At 28.6% G+C, this 21,741-nt stretch overlaps 1 protein-coding gene across 1 annotated transcript in view; it reads left to right on the top strand.

Moving 5' to 3' along the window:
- The window catches only part of twz (BTB/POZ domain-containing protein twz), a 29,862-nt gene extending 17,251 nt beyond the window's left edge, over nucleotides 1–12,611 (top strand). The window contains exons 2-3 of the mRNA XM_016064325.4: nucleotides 6,326–6,481; nucleotides 11,609–12,611. Coding sequence (XP_015919811.1) covers nucleotides 6,326–6,481; nucleotides 11,609–12,290 — 838 coding nt within the window. The 3' untranslated portion in view covers nucleotides 12,291–12,611. The remainder of the gene's footprint in view (nucleotides 1–6,325; nucleotides 6,482–11,608) is intronic.
- Nucleotides 12,612–21,741: the final 9,130 nt, after the last annotated feature.

Here is a 21,741-nt window from a genome sequence, read left to right as displayed (position 1 = left end):
TATTTTCTTATTTTAATTTATTTTATTTTTATTTATTTTATTTTTGCGCTGAACAGTTATAATTTGCGATTGGTGACTTAGGAACAAAAAATAACTAGTGCTTACTTAATGTAAGAAGCAAAGCTTTTCTAACAAGTATGCACCAGCTTAGTAAATAAACATTTAGAGATAGTAAATATTGAACACACTATAAATTCAGGATTTACACTGGTTTAAATTTCATATCTTCAGACGAATAAACATTGCTAAATGATCTTAAGGAGCTTTGTAACTATTTTATCACCATTTCTGCATTAATTAATTGACTTGTACTTAGGGATGGGAAAATCATTTATTCTTGCGATTGCGTAAACATTGACCATTCCAATGAATTAAGTCAGTCGTTAGACTTAGTAAACTTTATCGAATTCCAATAAACAATAATCGCTGTTACGCGTCAATTGTTATTTACCCATTAATATCGATCATCCCTTTTTAGGGATGGTTGTGAAAATGTATCATAGAAGTCGCCTCTCGTGATACCTTTATATATATATATAAAACGAAAAACTGAAATACATTTCTAAATTAAATTCTTTCTTTATTTCGTTCTTTCTTTGAAAGAACTATATGATTCCAGATTCTTTCTTTTTTTTAAAGAAAAATCAATAGTACTTGTTAAAGTTTTTTTTTTCTTCTTTTTTTTAAGCATTTATTTCATTTTTTAAATATAATAATTAAAAATACTAACTTTTAATCAGAATCATTCAAGAAGCTGCTCGTGAGCATAATTTTTCAAGAAGTTTAAAAGTATGAACAGGATTTTCAAAAAAGAAAATTTAAGTTTAGTAGTTGGTTTTTAAACCAAACGCCTTAAAAACATATCTAATATTTATACATGACACAAAAATGGACTCCAAATATTTTCTAAGCAATACAGTACAAAAAAATAAGTAGCATCACGGAAGAAGGTATTGTTCTCATGATGGGTCGTTAATATTTACTCAGGGCGTATTCGATTCACTCTATCAACAAAGTTCATGAAAAAAATAAGAAATTTAAAAGAAAAAAAAATCACGTTGTAGTGATGAGCTGATTTCATTCCATTTCCTTTTCTACTAAACCGGTTAATAACTATTCAGATGGCCTGCATTTGAATGGCTTTTGTTTAAAAAGTAAATTGAGAAAACACACCTTCAAACTTTCTAAGTTTATAGTCATCACGAGAATGAATCCAATCTTGCAAGTACTAGAGACTTTTTGACTGTTTACTTAAAGGAGCTACACAAATAACAATTCATTTTAGTTGAACTCGGGCGACACCAACTTGTCTATTAGCAACATAAAGATTATTTTGTTGAGGAAACATATTGGGCGATTCTTTTAAATACAAAAGAAAAGACGGGAACTAGGATTCATATACATTAGACTGAACAAAAGATGGGAATTTTATGATGTTAGGAAATGGTGTAACATTTAAATACCGTCTATAAAGCCCAGCCCAACAAACATAATGAAAGTAACATCTTTATTGCAATTTTCTGTTAACAAAAGTATTTTGTTTATTTTGTAAGTAAAATGTTGGATAAAATAATTCGAAGCTGTAAAAAAATTTCAGAATCCTTTGGATGAATGAAACACTTTAATTGGAGTAAAATGTGTATTATATTATTTCAGCGAATAATTTCATCAAAGCTTTAACTTTAAATTGCTTTAAACCATTTTTTCCCTTAAAAAAATTAGTTAATATTTACTGCTTTTAACAGATTCTGTCAAATATATCATATTTTTCTATCACGAAGCAAAATTCTCAAATGATGTCACAAATTAATTTCATGTCTTATTTTTCTGGTCTGGCTCTGAGAAAAATCTTTGTGTAAGTATTGGAATATCTCGAAAACATCGATGTGACATTGAACCATAATATTGGTACAAAATTGTTTAAATTTGCTCCAACCTTAATAAGGTGCTATGTTGTACCATGTTTCTGTTTAAGTGTTGTGGATATAGCATCGCGTAATAAAGTTTAAGACAATTTATTTGACAATATTATGTGGTTCAAATTGACACCGTATTAACGTTGCAGCGAATTTTGAAGTAATTACAATTCAATGCGTTCCAAATTGTTAACAGTGTACAGTAAATGCAATTAGTATTTTGATCAAAGGATCATACTGGACAAGTGTTTTTCATTTTTTTTTAATCAATGATAAATATTTTTTTAAATATTTTTGTATTTTCAAATTGTTTCAATTTTAAATTTAGGAGGTGTGTTTAAACATGATAAAATATATGCAGGTTACATGTTTTGATAGCTTTGTTGTACGCTCGATGAACGATAATAAAATTCAAATTTGCTGCAGTTAATCCGATGCAAGTTGAACCCTACTAATGTGAAAATTATATTTACTTGAACTTTTTTTACTAATTTTATGAATTACACGATAATATGCGCACCTTAACTTCAACGAAATATGGTTTAAACAGTACGTTTACATAATATGATGGGTTCAACCCTGAACCGATTTTCCCGAGACTTAGTTTAATCCGAAGATTTTCGTTTATCCGAATTTTTAGTGCCACACAATCACTCAATTTAAAATATGCAGAATTGTTAAGTAGATTATAATACTCGTAGTTTTACCAAATATTTTTAGAAGGCTCAAAATTTAATTCATAGATATTAATTAAAGCTCGAATTTTGATGACATTTACGTTCTTGTACTCTTTTGCTCCTTTAAGAACTTTTTTTACATTGTAAAAGCATTTTTGAAATTTTTTAGAGCATTTTTTTTCTTCAATTTTAGGACATTTTGTGAAGTTTTTTTTTTTCAAAACTGCTTTCTGTTTTAAATAACTTTCATACATTTGAACTGAATTATACATTTTAGTGCATAGCAGTTTTCTAGGGTAAAATTGGCCATTGTCCAGCATTGAAAGAGCCTTCTTTAAACTGTTCGTCACGATTAAGTTGAAAGAACTTCAGTTGATTCAGCAGAAAATTATTGACGGAAAAGTACATGTGTTTTTTTCTTTTAAAAATTTATCTAAATCAGTAACATTTAATTCTTGCCATTTGTTGAAATTTGTTTTTGAGTTCGGTGCAAAAGTCTTTTCTACAGATGAAGTGATTTTTATATTATGAACTATGTGAAACAAAAGTTGCAGCTGAAAAACGATCTGCTGTTGTTTAGTTTATTGGAAGAGATGAATGCATGTCTTAATGCATTTTATGTTATATGAAATTTTGAAGAACAAATTTTTTTCAACTTTAAAAATTTTAGTATACAGGCAGTATTTCTTCATTAAACTTTAAGGGCATTTTTCGTTGCTATTTTAAGAGCATATCAAGATTTTTTTTTAGCTAATCGAAATCCTGGCTTCAGCAATTATAGTTGCTTTTTTTACTTATAATATTTCCTTTGTTATTAACTATTTTGTTTATTTTTATGGAAATTGATGTGAAGTGCTTCGAATATAAGAAATATTACACTTCCAAATGATTTTAAAAAAAGTTAAAAATATATAACTTTAAAGATCAGATATTATTTATATTTAATTTTCGCAAATAATACGCTTATAAGATTAACTTTAATTTACTATTTCCTTACATTTCAATGTTTATATTTTACTGATGACATGTAGTCTTTCAGCTTCTCTTCATTTGATATAGCACATCAAATACGTATAAATTATCCATCAATTATTTTTATGTCATTGCAAATTTTAATACTGAGGGAGGTAGAAACGTACTTGTAATAAAAGATATGAGAAACTGCACCAAACAGGTCAGATTAAAATAAAAAGTAAAGAAAAATAGTGGGATCACTCAAAACCTGACTGAAGGTGTAGAACCCAGAAAAAGCAACAACGCCCTTGCTGCCCTGAAACATTTTACTGCAGGGCAACCCTCAGGAATCCCTGCAACATTCTTTGGGCTCCACTCAGGGCCACACCTGAGTCCTGGAGCAGCTGTAGATGCCCTAAAGGTATCCTTCTGTGTATGCTTTTAAAAACTTTTTCTTTCAATGACTCAAATAGTTGCAAAATGGTACCGAAGTTGAGAATTCAGGTTTACTGTCTCACAAAAGATTAATCAATTTATTACTAATAACTAAGGCCCGGATTTTGATGACATTTGCATTTTTTGAGATTTATAGGGCATTTTCTTTAAAATTTTGGGGCGTATTTTGCATTTTAAAGCATTTTTTAAATTTTTTGTTAAATTTTTCTAATTTTCATTATTTTTTATTATTACACTGGCTTCCAAACAATGAAGAAAATTTCTAGGATATTAACAGGTGAAGCAACATCTTTTCAAATTGAAGAAGAATTGTCAGTAAGTGTGACCGTCCTTTTCAAGTACGCACCAATAACATCAGTAGACGTTGAAAGAAGCTTCTCCTGGTATAAAAATTTGCTTTCAGACAAGAGACGCTCGTTTACATTTCAAAATATTAAAAAAAAAAATTTATAATCCACTGTAATTCTGATATTTAGTAATATTATGAGATGGAAGTTGTTATATTCATTTAAGTTTCTATACAAAATAAAAATTTTTTGGAGTCAATATATTTTCCTTTTTTTGTTATTTTTGGATATAAAACATATTTGTCGAACTTTAATGAACGTAGAACAAGTATTGCATCGCTTTATATTTTTTGAAACGACTCATAATAATTTTGAAGAGTTGTTTTAGTTCAATATTTTTACTTCTATTTAAGTCATGTCATAAGGCATTTTTAGCGCAATTTTCGCATTTTAAGGGCATTTTTTGCACTTTTAAGGGCATTTTTTGCAGTTCATAAGGGCATTTTTTGCACTTTTTAAGGGCATTAATTGAGATGTTTTAGGTCATCAAAATCCGGGCTCTACTAATAACCATGGTAAAAATATGAGAGAGACATATCCATAATACATAAATAATTGCACTGTAAAAATATTTGGTGCATAGTTGCCCCCCTTTTGGTGTTGAGATAAACTAACATTTTCTATAGTGCATATAGAAAATTTTTTTATTTACTTTTTCCCTGTTACAGTTTCATTTATTTGATTATTAATTTTTTGTTTAGTAACAACGCTTGTTTTCATGCGCATTATAATCAATTTAATGGCTTCATAGCTAAAATGTTTCGTTTAAGAAACAAGCACATTTTTAATAATGTATTCAAAGCGCTGCAAAATGGTACCGAAGTTAAGAATTGTTCAAAATTAATTCACATTTCATGCAGGTTTATTGTCTTACAATTGAATAATTTATTGCGAATTACCATATTTTTTTGTAAACAGAGTGCTACTATTAATGTTAACAAAACATGTCAGAAAAAATATGAGCGACACATACTTATAACCAATTACACTGTAAAAAATTTTGGTGTATAGTTGCAACCAATTTTGGTGCTGTCACATCTTTTATTTACATATTCACTGTTATAGTTTCATTTATTTGATTATTAATATTTGTTTTTTCATTTATTTTGTTTGTTTAGTAACAACACACGTTTTCAGGCGCATTAGAATCAATTGAATGGCTTCCTTGCAGAAACATTTCGTTTAAAAAACAAGTACATTTTTAATAATATATTCATATTAATTTTTACAAACAATTGATATTGTGTCAATTTTATTTTATTTTTCACGCGATAACTACAGTTCTGAACTTAAAAATGTATTTAGTTGACCTCAACACTGAAAATGGTGACAACTATAAATCAGAATTTTTTACAGTGCACCGTAGATTTTTTAATCGAATTTTAAAACTGGTATCGACAAATTATGTTGAAGAAAATATTATCAGAAGAAATAATGTCGGCGAAATAATATCAGAAATAAACATGAGTGACACATTTATAATAAATTAGTGTAGTTTAGATATTTTTTTACGTAATTTTAAAGTTGATATTGAATAATGACGGAGAAAACATTCTCGGAAAAAATAATGTTAGAAAAAATATGAACGACACATTTGTAATTAAATACCGTTGTTTAGAAATTTTGTATCATAATTTTAAAATTGGTATTGATTAATAATTTCAGAGAAAATATAGTTAAAAGTAATAATGTCGGCGAAATAACATGAGAAAAAGATGAATGACACATTTCTAACTAATTACCGTAGAATATTTTTAACATAATTTTAATATTAGTATTGATAAATTATGTTAGAGTATCTAATTTGTGAAGATGCTCCAATTTAGTAGACAGGTCCTGAAATTTGAAATGTGACAATTTTTTTTTATCTAATTGTCGTTCTCTTGTTAAATTTAATAAGCTTTAAATACTTGAATCATATTCTTTTTCTTATTTTCCAATAATTAAATACATAACTTTTTGTTTTCTCTTTCAGAGCTCTTATGGATCAAAAACTGTTGATGTCCGAATCAAATTACAATCATAAAATTTCTGGAATACCGTGCGTAGCTGCCGCATCAAGATACACTGCTCCAGTCCATATTGATGTGGGTGGATCAATTTATACTTCTTCGTTGGAAACTCTTACTAAGTAATTATAACCTTTTCTGTTATTCTTTTTACTGTGTTTATTATCAACTTACTGTTTTTTCTTCTTTTTTTAATTTACTTGCTTATTTACCATTGCTGAAAAAATGCTTGTCTGCGCAGTGTTAAATTATAGATTTGGATGTAAATGTTAAGTGGATGTTATGGTTTTGTAGTTAAGCTTCATAAACTGAAGAATTTATAACTTAGTTAAATATATTTTTAACTATGCTTTCCTATCAATAGCTAATTGAAAAAAAATGCAAATTCCATACGAACGCGCATAACTAGATCGAATTCATCAGCAACTGATGGAAATTTGTTAAGATTTATTTCACAGTGTATTATTTTTTTCTTATTCAATCCTCAATAAACTTTTTTTTCCCAAGAAATTGTTCCAATTAAAAATATATATATAAAAGTAGTATAAGTAGTTTTTTGACTTATAGATATATCATTTACATAATTAGTGTAGATGGCGCTCCCTCAAACTTAACCTAAACAGTCATCGAATAACTGTTACAAACTTATAGCAGTTATATCGTTACAGAAACTAAAGCATTTCAAAATATAGTCTACATGTTGTGGCTCAGGAGATAGTGCGTTCGCCTCCCAATGAGATGATCCAGGTTCGAATTCCTACAGTGGCTGGTTCTGCTCTCAACTCACTCCAACCACACTTCTGACGTAAATACTCTTAGTGGTGGACGGATCATAGTTTGGAATCCCCTTGCAGTCAGGATAACCGTGGGAGGTTTTCGTGATTTTCCTCTCGCAAATGCGGGTTAGTTCCATCAAAAAGTTCTCCACGAAGGCTAGTTTGTAGTAATGCTTGATCCAGGAGTTCCCTTGTCTTCTGGATTGGGTTCAAAATTACAAGGCTACGGAGTTGAACATTGATAGCCGTAAACTCAGAATTGGGTCGGCTGTTCAATGCCGGTTATAAAATAAAATATAATTTACGAGCATTTAAAGAAAATATGAATTGATGTGTTTTTTCCTCTAATGCCAATATAAAATTTTAATATAATCTTTAGGATCCAGGTAATGTTTCTGCAGCAGACCATATTGAATAATCTTTTTCAGTAATTGACTAAATAATTGAGTCAGTCCTCATTATAAAAAAATACTTAGGAGAATGAAACTTTGTATTCTCCCACGCATACCAATTGAATTACACAATATCTGTCTGAACTCGCTTTCTATCTAACCCCTGCAGACTCTAAATGACTAAATCAAAAAGAAGCACGAAATTTAAAATGTTTATAGATTTGAACACTTAATTAACTTTTTACCTTAAGCAATCACATAATCTCCCACAGTTGCGATCCGGTTTAAGCCAATAGGTATTACAATACCGGCACATGAACTTTTCTCTAGACTCAAGTCTTCAGAAGTGGGTGTGTTATTTAAATAAATGAGCCTAACTGTAGTAAATATTTCACAAATTAATTTCCTCTCAGAGGGAATGGAATTATTTGGAGTCTTTAATGAATATTGTATGAAAACGTTATTAAAAGAAATTTATGTATTTTTTTCTTCTTAAAGCAACACTTGAAAAAAAAAGTTAAGAGTATCTTCACTTAAAAAAAAAATTGCATTATAAATAGGATATATGATCATTATCGCCATTTCATAAATATAATTATAGAATACAAAAAATTAACGAAAAATACGCTACTAAATTTTATTTGGGTAATGAAAATATCTAGATGATAACTGTAAAAATAATAGTTTAAATAAGTTAAATTGAGAAAATATCGATATTCTCCGACTATCTATTGCAATATCAAAATTCGGATATCATTCAACACTACAACCCATGTTAGTTTCTTTCTTATTCTTAGCGTTAAGTAGAATTTTTTCAATAAGTGATATGTTCAGACATTTTTTTAACGACTATTGTATCGGTAATTTGAACTAGCACTACGTCCAAAGTAGATATCGATAATTTTAAGTTATTACATCTAAAAAAATAAATAAGACTATTTTGCTTATCAGATTGGATAAGTAGATTCAGTTTAAAAAACGGAGCTTTTGATCTAAAGATCAGATTTTCACGTACTAAAGATGCAATCGTAAAAGTTCAATGGTATGACTTTTAATATGTGCAAACCAAATTTTAAAAGACACAAAAGCGAGGTTTTTATTTACGAATTACGACAGAAAAACGTGCTTCGTGTGCCTAAACATACTTTCACAGACCCCTCCCGAAAAATTAAAATTTTTAATACACTATGGGGGAAAGACAGGGAGAGTAGTCGCAATCTGAAAAATGCGGTTCCTATAATTTAGTGTCCCGCAGTGGACTGATCGTTAAGACACGGTTCCCATCAGATCACCGAAGTCAAGCATCACTGGCTGCGGTCAGTGTGCGAGTGGGTGACCACTTGGATTAGTCTACGTAGGGACCGAGGGTGTGCGGTATTGGTCCTCGTTAAACTGTTCTACCGTAAAGTACTCGACTTCGCGTGCAGGTCGTTGGGCTACGAAAGCAGGGGAACCATCCCCTCTGAAGAGGATCAAAATTGCGATGGCGTCTTCGGATCATCCTCAGGGATGTTTCCCAGACCGTCGCCAATAGCCCATTGTGCAGTTCTAGTGCGACGTAAATGAACTACAACTATAATTTAGTCAGGAAAGCAGTTGAAAATTAAATCCCCTTGAAGTATTTCCTTTTTCGCACAAAATTATGAAATACAATTATCGAATGATAATTCCAAGCAAAATATAATTTTAGGTTAATTATTTTCTATTACTTAATTAATTTGATAATGAGCGGAAAATTTGCAATCGCAAGGCAGTAGGAATATTTTTCGGATTTCAAACTGTGTAAATTTTAGTGATAAGATTGTGCAGAATCAATAAATTTGCGCCGAATCGGTTGCGACTGTTCTTGAGAAACGGTAATTAAAAAGTAAAACATTTTTGAAATTTTATCATTTGGAGTTTTGGATTAATTCATTGATTCAAATTCATTCAAAATTTTATCATATTCAAGTTTTGGATTAATTCATTGAAAATTATATAGTTTAATGCAAAAATCTGTAAACCTTGCAATTAAAATTTTTATTTCAATCATTATTAAAAATGATCTCAAGAAATCATATTTTGTACGCCTTTAGTGAACTTGGTATTTTAAACATTGCTCATTGAAATATGCGCTTGTAAGGAAATAGTCATAGCTTGGAATGCTCAATTGATAAAGAAAAAAATCTCAAAATGCGCGTTTAGAAACTGAACATAGCTCGGAATGAGCATTAAAGAAACTGAACATAGTTCAAAATGCACCATTTCTATGTTACCAGAGAAAAAAAGGCCTGAAAGGAATTTTTTTCTTTAAAGTCTGTTGCAAAAAAAACTTAAAAGATTTACAAATCGATTTATGCAATATGATTTTATTTGGATTCTATAATTCTTTTGAATACAAATGAACAATAGTTAAAAAAACGGAATAAATGCTATGTTTGCTATTTAAATAGCTTTGTTCACTTTCCTAAATGTACATCTTGAGCAATATCCCATTTCTTTTAAACGCGCAATGTCTATTTTCTCAAACAAGTATTTTCAGATCTGTCAAAATAAGAAAAAGTTCACCGACGATGCTATATTTCACGAAATCTATAATCACCTGCAAAACTGTTTAGAGTAGCTAGAAGTTTCAGAGAAATGATGCATAAATAGTAAAATTAACATTAATCAAATGTGCGGCCACTCTATTGATTTATTGGACTTACAAACATTTACAGGCTTGTGTGCTCAATTTAGGCTTATAAACCTTTGTCAATAGAATGACAGATAGCACAACACAGAGAAATACAGCACGATGATACATCCAGGGTAACGACGAGATTTGAACCCCCTACCTCCACGCTTTGTACAGCATTTGGCAGGCGATAACGTTCGGCCAGAGAGACACCTTCAAACTATTAATTATCCAAATTGTTGCTACTCCCTTACCTTAAAAGTTGAATCCTTCGAACGAAAAATACTTTTGATCAGAGAAAGTATGTTTCTGTATCTTATAACACATCTTAAAATATCGGCACTAAAAAATTAATATATTTATAGTTAACTCCTTGAACCATTAAGATTGCACTTTACGTCTTGCATTCTAAGAGAAGATTCACAAGCTTTATGTTTTTAGCAAGGCGGACCAGCCTGCGTAGGGGTTAGGGAACTGCCCTTGCATCAGAAAGGTTATTTCCTTCTCTGTACTATCTGACCTTACGGTGGGAGCAACGTTGGCCTACCTAATATGGTGCCCCTGAAAGAGTGACCAACAAATCAAATCTGCTCTTCAGATGCCTGTATGACCTAGGTCATTCTCAGGGTGGGCATTGGAAAAAAAATGTTTTTAGCAAGCTGGCCAGGTGAGCGAGGGGTTAGATTGCTTGACGGCGAAGCCAATGGTCACGGGTTCGAATGCCGTTCGGAGCATGGGGGTCTCTCTTTGTGTTTGTCCTGTTATGTGATGAGTGAATGTATCCCACCCTATGCACTGGTATCTGTGGCGTGGGCAATTTGCTCGAAAAAAGCTAAATTTTTACTATCTCATTAAGTAAAAAAATTAATATCTTGCGGAAAATCTGGAAGAATTGGCAGTGATGATATAAATATAATATTGCGAAGGAAAAAAAATAAAATTCAAAATCATTTTGTTTTTAACATGGATAACACATTTTAATATTGATGTCCCTAGAAAACAAAAATACAGAACTGTTTTACTATTCAAAAATTCATTATTTTATTGGTTCGCTTCAATCACCTTCATAAGTAATGTTGTGGAAATAATTTAAGAATCTTCTTTTTTATTTTAAAAAATTTTCAATCATTAGAAACTTCATGATTTACTTTTTGATATTTCACTATTTTTCTTTTTCAATTTTGCGAAAAGCAACTTTCCTAAAAAATGATTCTGACTTTATAAAAATTATAGAATTTAAAACTCAAAGTAAATTGAAAAAGAAAATACAATTTTTAAAGAATAAATCATGAAGTTTAAATTATCAATAAAATTGTTTTTTAAAATGCACATGAAAATTGATTTCCACTAACTATTATAAAAGGGTGATTGAGGTGTCCTTCTCTACATCAGACTAAATACAATAATTAAATATTTCTCTTTCAGACACCCAGACTCTCGTCTAGCAAGAATGTTTAATGGAAGCATACCAATCGTATTAGACAGTCTCAAACAACATTACTTTATTGACCGAGATGGTAAAATGTTTCGCCACATACTAAATTTTATGAGAACGAACAATTTGTCTCTTCCAGATGATTTTAATGAACTAGACTTACTTTATGAAGAAGCTAGGTTTTATGACATTCCAGCCATGTTACGGCAAATCGAACAATTAAAGCGAGAACGTAGCAAAAGAAAGATGGACTCATGTTCTTCACCAACCCAATCACGGAATGGGCGGAAATATGAAAATCAGAATAACATACAAAATGAGTGCAGTAGCAGTCCTGGATATGATTGTCCTGGAGAATTTCAGTGCCTTGCACTGAATGTCAGCCCTGACTTAGGTGAAAGGATTGTTATTAGTGGAGATCGAGCTTTAGTGGAAGAAGTTTTTCCAGAAATAGGTCAACCACTCATGGACGCTCGAAGTAGTGTAGCTTGGAATCAAGACTCAAAACATGTAATTCGATTTCCTCTAAATGGTTATTGCAAACTAAACTCTCTCCAAACTATTGTTAGACTTTTAAACAGTAGTTTTAGAATACTTGCATCAAATGGTGGTGGTGTTGAAGGACAACAATTCAGTGAATATTTATTTGTTCGAAAGTGTGCTCCTCTGTGAAATCAGAAGTAGTTGCATACAAATACTGTGATTGAGCTAACTTTAAAAATTCCTAATATTTTGTAAAAAAAATTAAAATACACTGACAAATGAAAATATTTAAAGTCAAAATAAGAACTTTAATTAAGATTTAGGTGCCAAGTTATGTAAAATGTAAATTGTATTGTTGTTATGTATGTTATTCTTTCAAAAGTTACTGTTACAACCACATTGTTAGTGATCATGATGTGATTATTTGTCATTGTTTAATCTTTTCTGTATGCTGTATGTTGAACTTAATTTCCTTCATTTAAATCCCTATAAAAGAATTTTACTTCTGTACCTTTTTGAGTAAATTGTGTAAGTTTATCAGTAACTTCTCAGAGTTAATGGGAATTGAAAAAAAAGAATTTTACAAAATTGAATTTTAACTAATACAGCTCTTTTAACTGGGCATAACCTCCAGATTGCTTTTCCACACACAATATCAGTTTTTTCCTATTTCATCCAATGGAAAAGTTGTGCTGTGCTGGGAATTTTTAATAAAGGTTGCCAAAGTGCAAAAGTAGTTTGACAACTAGTCAGAACTGTCAACTTGTTCCGCTTTGTCGGAAAATTGATATAGTGGTGACGAAACTGGCTTTAATACTTAACTCTTCTCATACATATCTAATTTAAAGTGATTCTACCATGATTTTTAATCTAAACATAAATTTGGTGTTCCGTATTGACTGCCTCATATACATATTTTTAGAACCCTTATCAAAAATAAAGGTAAAAAAGTAGAGATGGTAACGGTTATAAATTTACATCTAAGTCGAGGAAAAAACGAAAACGTTATTCTAAATTACTGAATCACTACTGGGGAAGGTGGAATTGAAAACATCAAAACCTGTTTCACTACTATAGGGAATCAAGAGGGTTTGGAAGACAATTATTCAAAATGTTCCCAAGCTTCATCCGATATTCAAACTAGCATTTGATTTTTTTTCATTGAAGCATTTATAAATATCAAAGTTAAAAAAAGAATTACATAATTTTAACAGAAATTAAAAATACTTTTTAACTAGTACATTTTCTTTTCAATTTTGAGTAAGTAGAATAAGAGAAGTGAAATAATTTTCAAAGAAAATTTATTTAAAATTATCAAAATGCACAGTTCTGAAAATATTTAAATAATTAAATAGTGAATAAATAGATAACTGAGGAGTCTAAATATGATTTTTTTTAAAAATATTATCAAAAGGTTTGGAGTTTACAACTTTTAAAAAGAAGACATGATTTACTCCTTTTTTACAACAATGTCAGTAACACTGTAGATGTTTAATTAACTCTCTGAAAGTTAGTCCCAACTTTTTCCAAACTTTTAGATGTACGCTTTGCTGCATCAAAAAAAAAGTTTCATCATGTTATTGAATGGAAAGAATCTCAACGCTTGGAGAGTTAATAGATATATGCATATAGATGAAAAATACATATGGGTCATTCACATAAAAATTCACTTTCGCATCCAGAATATACTTTATGCTTAAAAAATTTGTTTCTCCATATTATTGAATGGGAAGAATCTCAACGCTTGGAAAGTTAATATGTACAATATATATATAGATCATTCCCACAAAAATTCATTTTCTCATCCTGAATATACTTTATGCTTGTTTTATGACTTAGGTAAACTTGTTTTTAGGAAAAATGTATTTCAGAGTGCAGTTTAACAAAGATTTATTTTATTTTAACTAAAATATACCAAAATATCATTCCTTCATTTGTCCCCACTGTTAATCTTTATTTATTTATTTATTTGAAAAAAAAAGAGAAAATATTTTTAAAAATAAAGGAAATTAATTTACAAATTTGTATTTCTTTTATTACAGAATATTGAAATACGAAACTTAGAAAATTATTTTTTTTTTAAATTTCAGATAAAAATATTGCCATAGCACTATTTTAAAGTCTTGTTGTTGCATGTAGTATACTGTAGTATGCTTCATAACGCTATATTTAACTTTCTAAATCACCAGAGAATAAAATATTTTAATAAAAACTTTAATGATTTATAACTAGCAACGTGTTTTAAATTTTTACTTAAGAAATTATTAAAAAGTTAAATGGATTAAACTAGATAACACATTCGACAATCTTCACATTCATGCCTTTTTTAAAATAAAGTGTTATTGAGAAAGTGGATACTTATAGTTAGCTTTCTTGCATGAATAAATTTGTATCAGTTTGATTGTGGGAATCAATTAAACCTAACTGCTGTTTTAAAATTAAAATAAATTTATCATTCCTTTACTAATTTATACATAAAATGAGGAAATGGTGCCAAGAAAAAGGAATTATTTTAAAGTGTATATTATTCAAAAGATCAGTTTCTAATGTTTAAAATATTATTTTTCTGTTTCAGCTTTTCTTATTTCCAATAAAAAATATAATTGGAAATTATAATAATGCCACATTCAAATCTAACAAAACATGTACAAATTCTATTTCACAAACCCATAAAAATTAGAACTAAAATTAGTGTATTCATAATATAGATTATAAATATATAGGAAAAAGCAGTAATTTGAAAAATTAAATTCAATACAAATAAAACATCATTTTCTCATTATTTGAATTAAGTAACTTGTTTAAATATTCGGAAAAATAGGATATATATTTTCTTATAAGTCACTATATACACCTACGAATATGAAGTTTCAAACCTTTTAATTTTCTGGATTTACTAAACTTAAAATGACTGTTTTTATAAGAATGGCCCATATAAATTACATGATACTCTTTCAAGTCATGTAAATCATTGTAACATTCTTTTTCTTCATCCATTTACTTATCTCTTCAATAAGAGAACATTCAATTTACTTTATCCACAACATTCTATAGTTCAAAATGCAACAGTATGAACATAATTTTTAGATTAATTTCACATAAAAAATAAACTGCTTAGATCTTCTTACTGAACGTGTCATGTCCTGTTTTATGAACACATGTAATAAATGATGACACTCATTTATACATGAACAGTTTAAAAAGGAAAAAATAATTATAACCTTTTTTTTTAAATAAAAATAACATGGAACTAACATAATTGCAATTGAATATTAACCCTTTAATGGACCATTTATTTCTAATAAGGGTACATTAAAATTCTTTTTGAATTTTGATGAAAAAATTCCTTTAGATAAGTTGATAAAATTAATTTGAATTTTAACAACATTTTTTTGTGGTAAATATGGTTTATTACAACCCGACAGGTGTTATAAAAAAGAAACTTAATGACTTTCATTTCTTTTCATTCGTAAAATAAATTTTATAATTACTCCAAACTGAAAAAGAAATTATATACTATAACTTATTTTAAATTTCTTAAAAACAGGCATGTTGTAACCAATTTTGTTCAATAATATTTCATCAAAGTAGAAATTAATAACAAATGGCATACTAAAGTTACAGTGGTGGTAAATATGATTACCACGGCCTTAGAAAGGGTTAAGAGAATGAAATACGTTGTAATAATTAGTTTAAGTAATTAATAACAATAAGTAAACAACAAAATTAAAATCACTACTTAAATTAATAACTTTTTTTTTATATATCATAAAGAGAAAGTATTTCGTGAAATTTGATTCAGTAATTTCATGCTAAAGATGCAAATTGAAGTTTGTTGTGTAACATATATTTTCTGGCAGCAAAGCAACAAACATGAAGTTTTACTAACAGAATCCAAAATAAATTTATTTTGATTTGATTTTTCACACTGACTACAGAGAAAAATAAGCAAACTTCAAATCGCAAAACATATATTAATCCTACAGTTACATATGGAGATATTAGTTTGCATATCATGACACTGTTTTGGCACATATGAAATTATAGGTAGAAAATTACAGAAAATGTCTATTAAGTAATGTGAGCAAGATAAAAATGGGTCTAAACCAAACTTAAATTTCAATAAGATGCAGATTCTAAGCAAATCTGCAAGTTAATGAAATGTTGGTTACTTATAGAGAAAGTAAAGGTTATGAAAAGGCTACCACAATCATCAGATTTGAATCTGATTAAATCTGAATGCATCTAGTTAAACATTTATGGTCTCAACTTGAAATTTCTAAGGGTAAATTTAATGAATGTGCGCACCTAATTTAATGAATTTGAAGAAGAAATGGGGGGAAATTTTATCATTTAAGAGCAGTTAAAGAATTGAAAAAAAAACCAATGAAAAGAGAGGTGGTTATATAGAGCAGTAATTTCAAAATTTACAACATGTTATAATCAAAATTTTTTCATAAGAATATTTTTAAGTAGGAGGATGACAGACATCTTTTTTTGTACAATCTTAAGCAACTGTTAGAGATGATTTACAAGTTTTAACACTAATAAACCTATGATAATAGGAATTTCAAAATTACAAATACAGTCAACCCCACTTAAAAGAATACCATTAGTCCCAGACAATTGTATTCAAATTATTAGGGGATATATATAAGTATAAGAAGAGTGCATCAGTTAATCTTAACTGCTGGCTTTGTGAAAGTTTACTTTGAAACAGTATGCAATGCTTTGAAGAAATAAGCTCATTTCAATGATGAATAAACAATTATAATTAGAGCTGTTTTTATTACTAGCATCATAAAATATGAATGACATTTTAATTTATGTAAAAGCGAATCAATGCTGATAATAAGTATGATACATATACTATAATACTATTTATTTCCTATTAAAGAAATTTGTAATAGAAGACTATTTTGACACAGATTTAACTAAACATTTCTCCCTTTTTTACCTTGACACATTCTAAATAGTTTGAGAGTGAAGAGTTTCAAAGAGGGATAAAAACTCCTTTCGCTTTCTTTAAAACTGCAAACAAGATTTGATTAATTTTTAAACTATTCCTTAACACTTGTTTGGAGAAGGAAATGGATCAGAAGTCCAAACTGAAGAGAACTTGCATTGTAATCTCATATTCTTAACTGAAACACTGAAATTCCATTATAGCAAATGAACCATTTCTTTTTCAATAAAATATTTTTCTGTCACTTTTTTTATGCAATTAAGCAAGGCTTGGAAATCATAAATAATCAATTAAATTAGGAAATTTAACATTGATTTCATATAAAATAATTTAGTTTCATTACATTTGATTTAATTATCTGCTATACAATACTGATACCAATTAAAATTCTGAAGGGACCTTGTACTTTTAAAATAGGTTACTAATTTCTCAACTCTTTTATTAGTTTTTATTCATTTCTTTAAGTTGTTCATCAAACTGGGGAGATACTAATTCCTATTTGAGACACTTTTGTTTTGTGTTTGATCTATTTTAGTATAACCTATTGCCAAACAGAGTTTCATTGGAACACTATTAGACTGAAAAAACAAAACGTTTTAGATTTTATCAAGGTTATAATATTTATTTAGCAAAAAGAAAAAAAAGAAAGGAAACTTAATGATATAAACCTAAAAATAAGCTCTAATTAAGTAATAAAAATGATACTCTTTAAAATAATAGCTATTGCTATAGTTAATTTATTACATAGGGAATCCTTTGGTTCATTCCTTTGCCCCTTTAAAATAATTTTTACCTCTTCAAATGAGATTTAGCTTAAGTTTCTGCTCTCCAATTTACAAAGCATAGTATTTATATATAAAAAAAAAACTTATTTTGAAATTCGAGTAAAACAGTGCAATTTCTTTTCTTCCATAAAATTATTTGAAAGCTTTTCAATGAAGCATTTTTAAATCAAATTTTTTCACTTTAATAAAAGAGTGCACATTATGGAGGTGAAGCTGTCCTTAAACTAATGGAAATTAGAAAACTTGAAATTTATGGTTAATGTACCAAGCTGTTTCTGAAACTGGTGTCCTGGAAGTTGAGAAGTAACAATGCTACAAGATATAGCTCTTCAGCTATTTGAAGCATACTAAATGAAATTTTCAACTATTTCGAATTTTTATTTATTTCTAATTATTTAAAGTTCATATCTAATTGCGCTATATTTTCTGTTATGAAGTAGGTATATGAACACTTATCACTTCAAGGCTAAATAAAAAATAATCGAAGCAGTACATAAAGTACAAAAGCTATTGATTATTTGATGGATAAATCTCATTAAGTTGAATGAATTTTAAAATACTCTTTATGTTGTATTTTATGCACTTAAAAAGTAGCTTTATATTTATGAAATGAAAGTTGTAATTTGCTCCCTCAAACTTTTCATTTTCTGTATATTATGTGTAAGGTTAACAGTTTAAACTGTATAATAATGTTAAACAACTAAAGAATTCTACACTAATAAATCAGCAATTATAGATACAAATGTAACATTACTTTGTTATAAAAGACATGAAAAAAAATTCAAGACCAGCTTAATTTAGAATGTGACTTTAGAAACCATATAAATGTATTGATAATTAATAAAAGAAATGCTATTAATAAAGATTAAAAAGATACCACATGGACAAGGAGTCAAACGGAGATAGTAAGGCCCTTTTGAAGACTTCAGTTAATACTATACCACAGTAAATACAGTTATGTAGAAAACAAATAATATTCATGCTAAATAATTAAACAAATCATAATTAAAAAAGTTCATTTAAGTTTGTTTTCTTATTTATATTTTATAGTTCTCTTGGTTAACCATTATAGTTTTTACCTTACCTGCTTTTATTTCTTTTTATAAAAGCCAACTCAGACGAACTTTTGTCTTTCTTATGACATAAGGTAATGAGGAAAAGAAGAACAGATAATAGGGTAATACATAGAAGAACAAGATAATCTGACTTAAAGCATCTGAAATTTGTCATGACCCATGACTTCTCGACTGCCAATACTCATACTCTGTTTCTCAATATGCTATGCAGATGTACAATATAATAAGTGGTTAACATAATATATAAATGCTATTGCCAAAAACCTTATACATAGAGTTGATAGGCTATAATCATTATTAATGAAAGTTCATTGTTTCTAAACTGTTTTCAAACTACTGTTTTATGTTTAAAGCAGGAAAAATGAATTTATATTATCCTCTACAGTCAGTCACTTTCTTTGCATTGGCACAAAATAAGGAAGCATATTTAAGAAAAATTTCAAAGTATAACAGGGTTTTGTTTAAAGAAAAAAATAATATTTTTAGCAAAATAATTACTGTTATCAATATATAAACTTTATTAACAATTAAGTTAGTGTAATTTCCTTTATGAAAAAAAAATCTGCTACCCATATGCTAGAAAACATGAATTGTCTTTTAATGAAAGAGAGTGATACTATGCTTTATAATAAAAAAATTATGTTTTAATATAGGTTGAAATATTTGAAAAATGAATGCTAATTTGTGGGAGCATGCTGGAGTTTAGGTGAGAATACGTAGTGCAACTGAGTTTGAATTTATTTATTTATTTATTTTTTGATACTAGTGATTGACTCTAAAGAATAATACTTGATTCTTCGACAATAAAAAGGTAAATTGACTTCATGATTAAAGAGCACGAAAACAGAAAATTAATTGATAGAAGGAACTTTAGATAACCTTTTTTGTTATTTTTATAAAAATATTATCAAAACAGAAATATAATTACAGGAAACATAAAAGAAATATAATTACAGAAATCAAACAGTTAACAAAAAGTATAATTTCTTAACATTTTGGTTCAAGCAATATAATTTTCTTTTAATAAAGATATAACATTTTTTATTTATTATTGCAGAATATGGAGAATATAAACTTCTGATTTGTTTCATTAACTGAGATAGGTTCAAAATTGATTAAGAAAATTTGAGCACATAAAGCCCACATTATACCATCAAACTGTTTTACATGAAATTCTGTGTTCTTTAAAAAAAAATTTTAGAGACAATTTCTCCTTTTTTTGGGAGGGGGGATCAACAAACCTACTTTAACCCATGCCAATTTCAAGAAGAAGAGTGAACAACAAGCGTCATTATCAGGCTCTTCCCTTTGAACAGTGGTGCCTTTCCGTCTATTGTCAGGGGAAGATACATACAGGACTGCCAACAACTAAGCTTTTTGTAAAGTATTTTGTAGAGTAGTAATAGATAATAAAAATAGAAATTTTGGCACTTTTGCCAACATTTTAAAAGCCTTACCAAGAGAGAAATGGAACAAAGAAGGATTTTATATGAACTTTTGAAATATTTATATGTAGTGGTGTGAAATCCAACTTTAAGTCAAATTTATAAAACAAAAAAATTATATATTAAAACATAAACTTAGCTACAACTAGAAAGTTTCTCTGTAACAGTAGAAATTTATATAATTAAGTTCTAAAAAGTGAAAGTCATTGCCTTTTACCACCCATGGAACCTGTTTTAACCAATATAGATTACAGATGGCGTACATTCAGTCACATAAAATAGTTCAAAAGCAACAGAAACAGAGAATTCTCAACCCATAAACAAGGCCAAAATGGAAGACAAATGGAGTATGTCTATTCCTAGTTTATACAGAATAATAGTGTTGAAAAATATTAGAATCTTCATTGGAAGAGGGAATACTTTTAGTTCCTTTTTTTTAAAATAGTGAATCAGACAAGGCAACAGTCATATTTTTTAATTTCTGTTTTGTAGACATGACTATAACAAGCAGTCTGTTCCTGGATATCTTTGAAGTTACTAATTTGTCTTTTTCAGAAATTATGTCTCAGGAATTATATAGGGCATAAGAGTTTATATTTTCAAATGGAGATGTCAATCATCAAATAATGGGAAAAAATTACCAGCAATAAAACTAGCATTATCTATTTTATTTTCCAACTTGAGGGAAGGGAAATTAAATGTCACCAAGAATACTAATCTACAATATGAAAGTCCATATAATTTTGGGAAAAAGTAAAAAATTAACACAAAATCTCAGAAACATTACTTCAAAAAAAATATTAACTTACATGTGTCCTGGAGAAATTCTCAAAAAAAAAAAAAAAAAAAAAAAAAAATATTTTCAGGAGATGTGAAAATGTTAAAAATTTTTAGGCAATCTATTTGACATTACTCATGCTGATGCATTTTGTTTGACATAAATTCGCAAGGTAAATTATTTTTGTGACAGGTTTGGTGATATAGATGCAAAGCTTTCTGAAAAAGAAATGAAAGAGAAGAGGTGAAAAAATAATACATTTTCAGCCTGAATGTCTTCCATTGTGTGTCATAAGTCATCATCTCATAAATCAAACAAAGAGTTGTTTACTTCTGACAAAAGTAATGATAGTGAAGTTTTTAGCTACATGCCACAGAATAAGAAAAAATTAAGAAATTAAAAAGATGTGTTCCAAAAACTTTAAAATATAGAACTTAGTGGTTTCACTACATGCATCAGTTGACATTAGGATATATGTCAACTGAATGTGCAAGATTCTGAGTATTGTTTAAAGCAACTGTGCATTCTTAACAAAGTATCAGAAGCATCAATTCATAGTCATAAATCAGCAAAGGCTAGCTTTAATCCTC

This window comes from Parasteatoda tepidariorum, chromosome 11 (genome assembly GCF_982258835.1).
Source record: "Parasteatoda tepidariorum strain Cologne lab strain chromosome 11, Ptep-v5.0, whole genome shotgun sequence".
Lineage (NCBI taxonomy): Eukaryota > Metazoa > Arthropoda > Arachnida > Araneae > Theridiidae > Parasteatoda > Parasteatoda tepidariorum.
The sequence above is the reverse complement of the archived record's forward strand: the minus strand, read 5'-3'. Positions and strand labels throughout refer to the sequence as shown.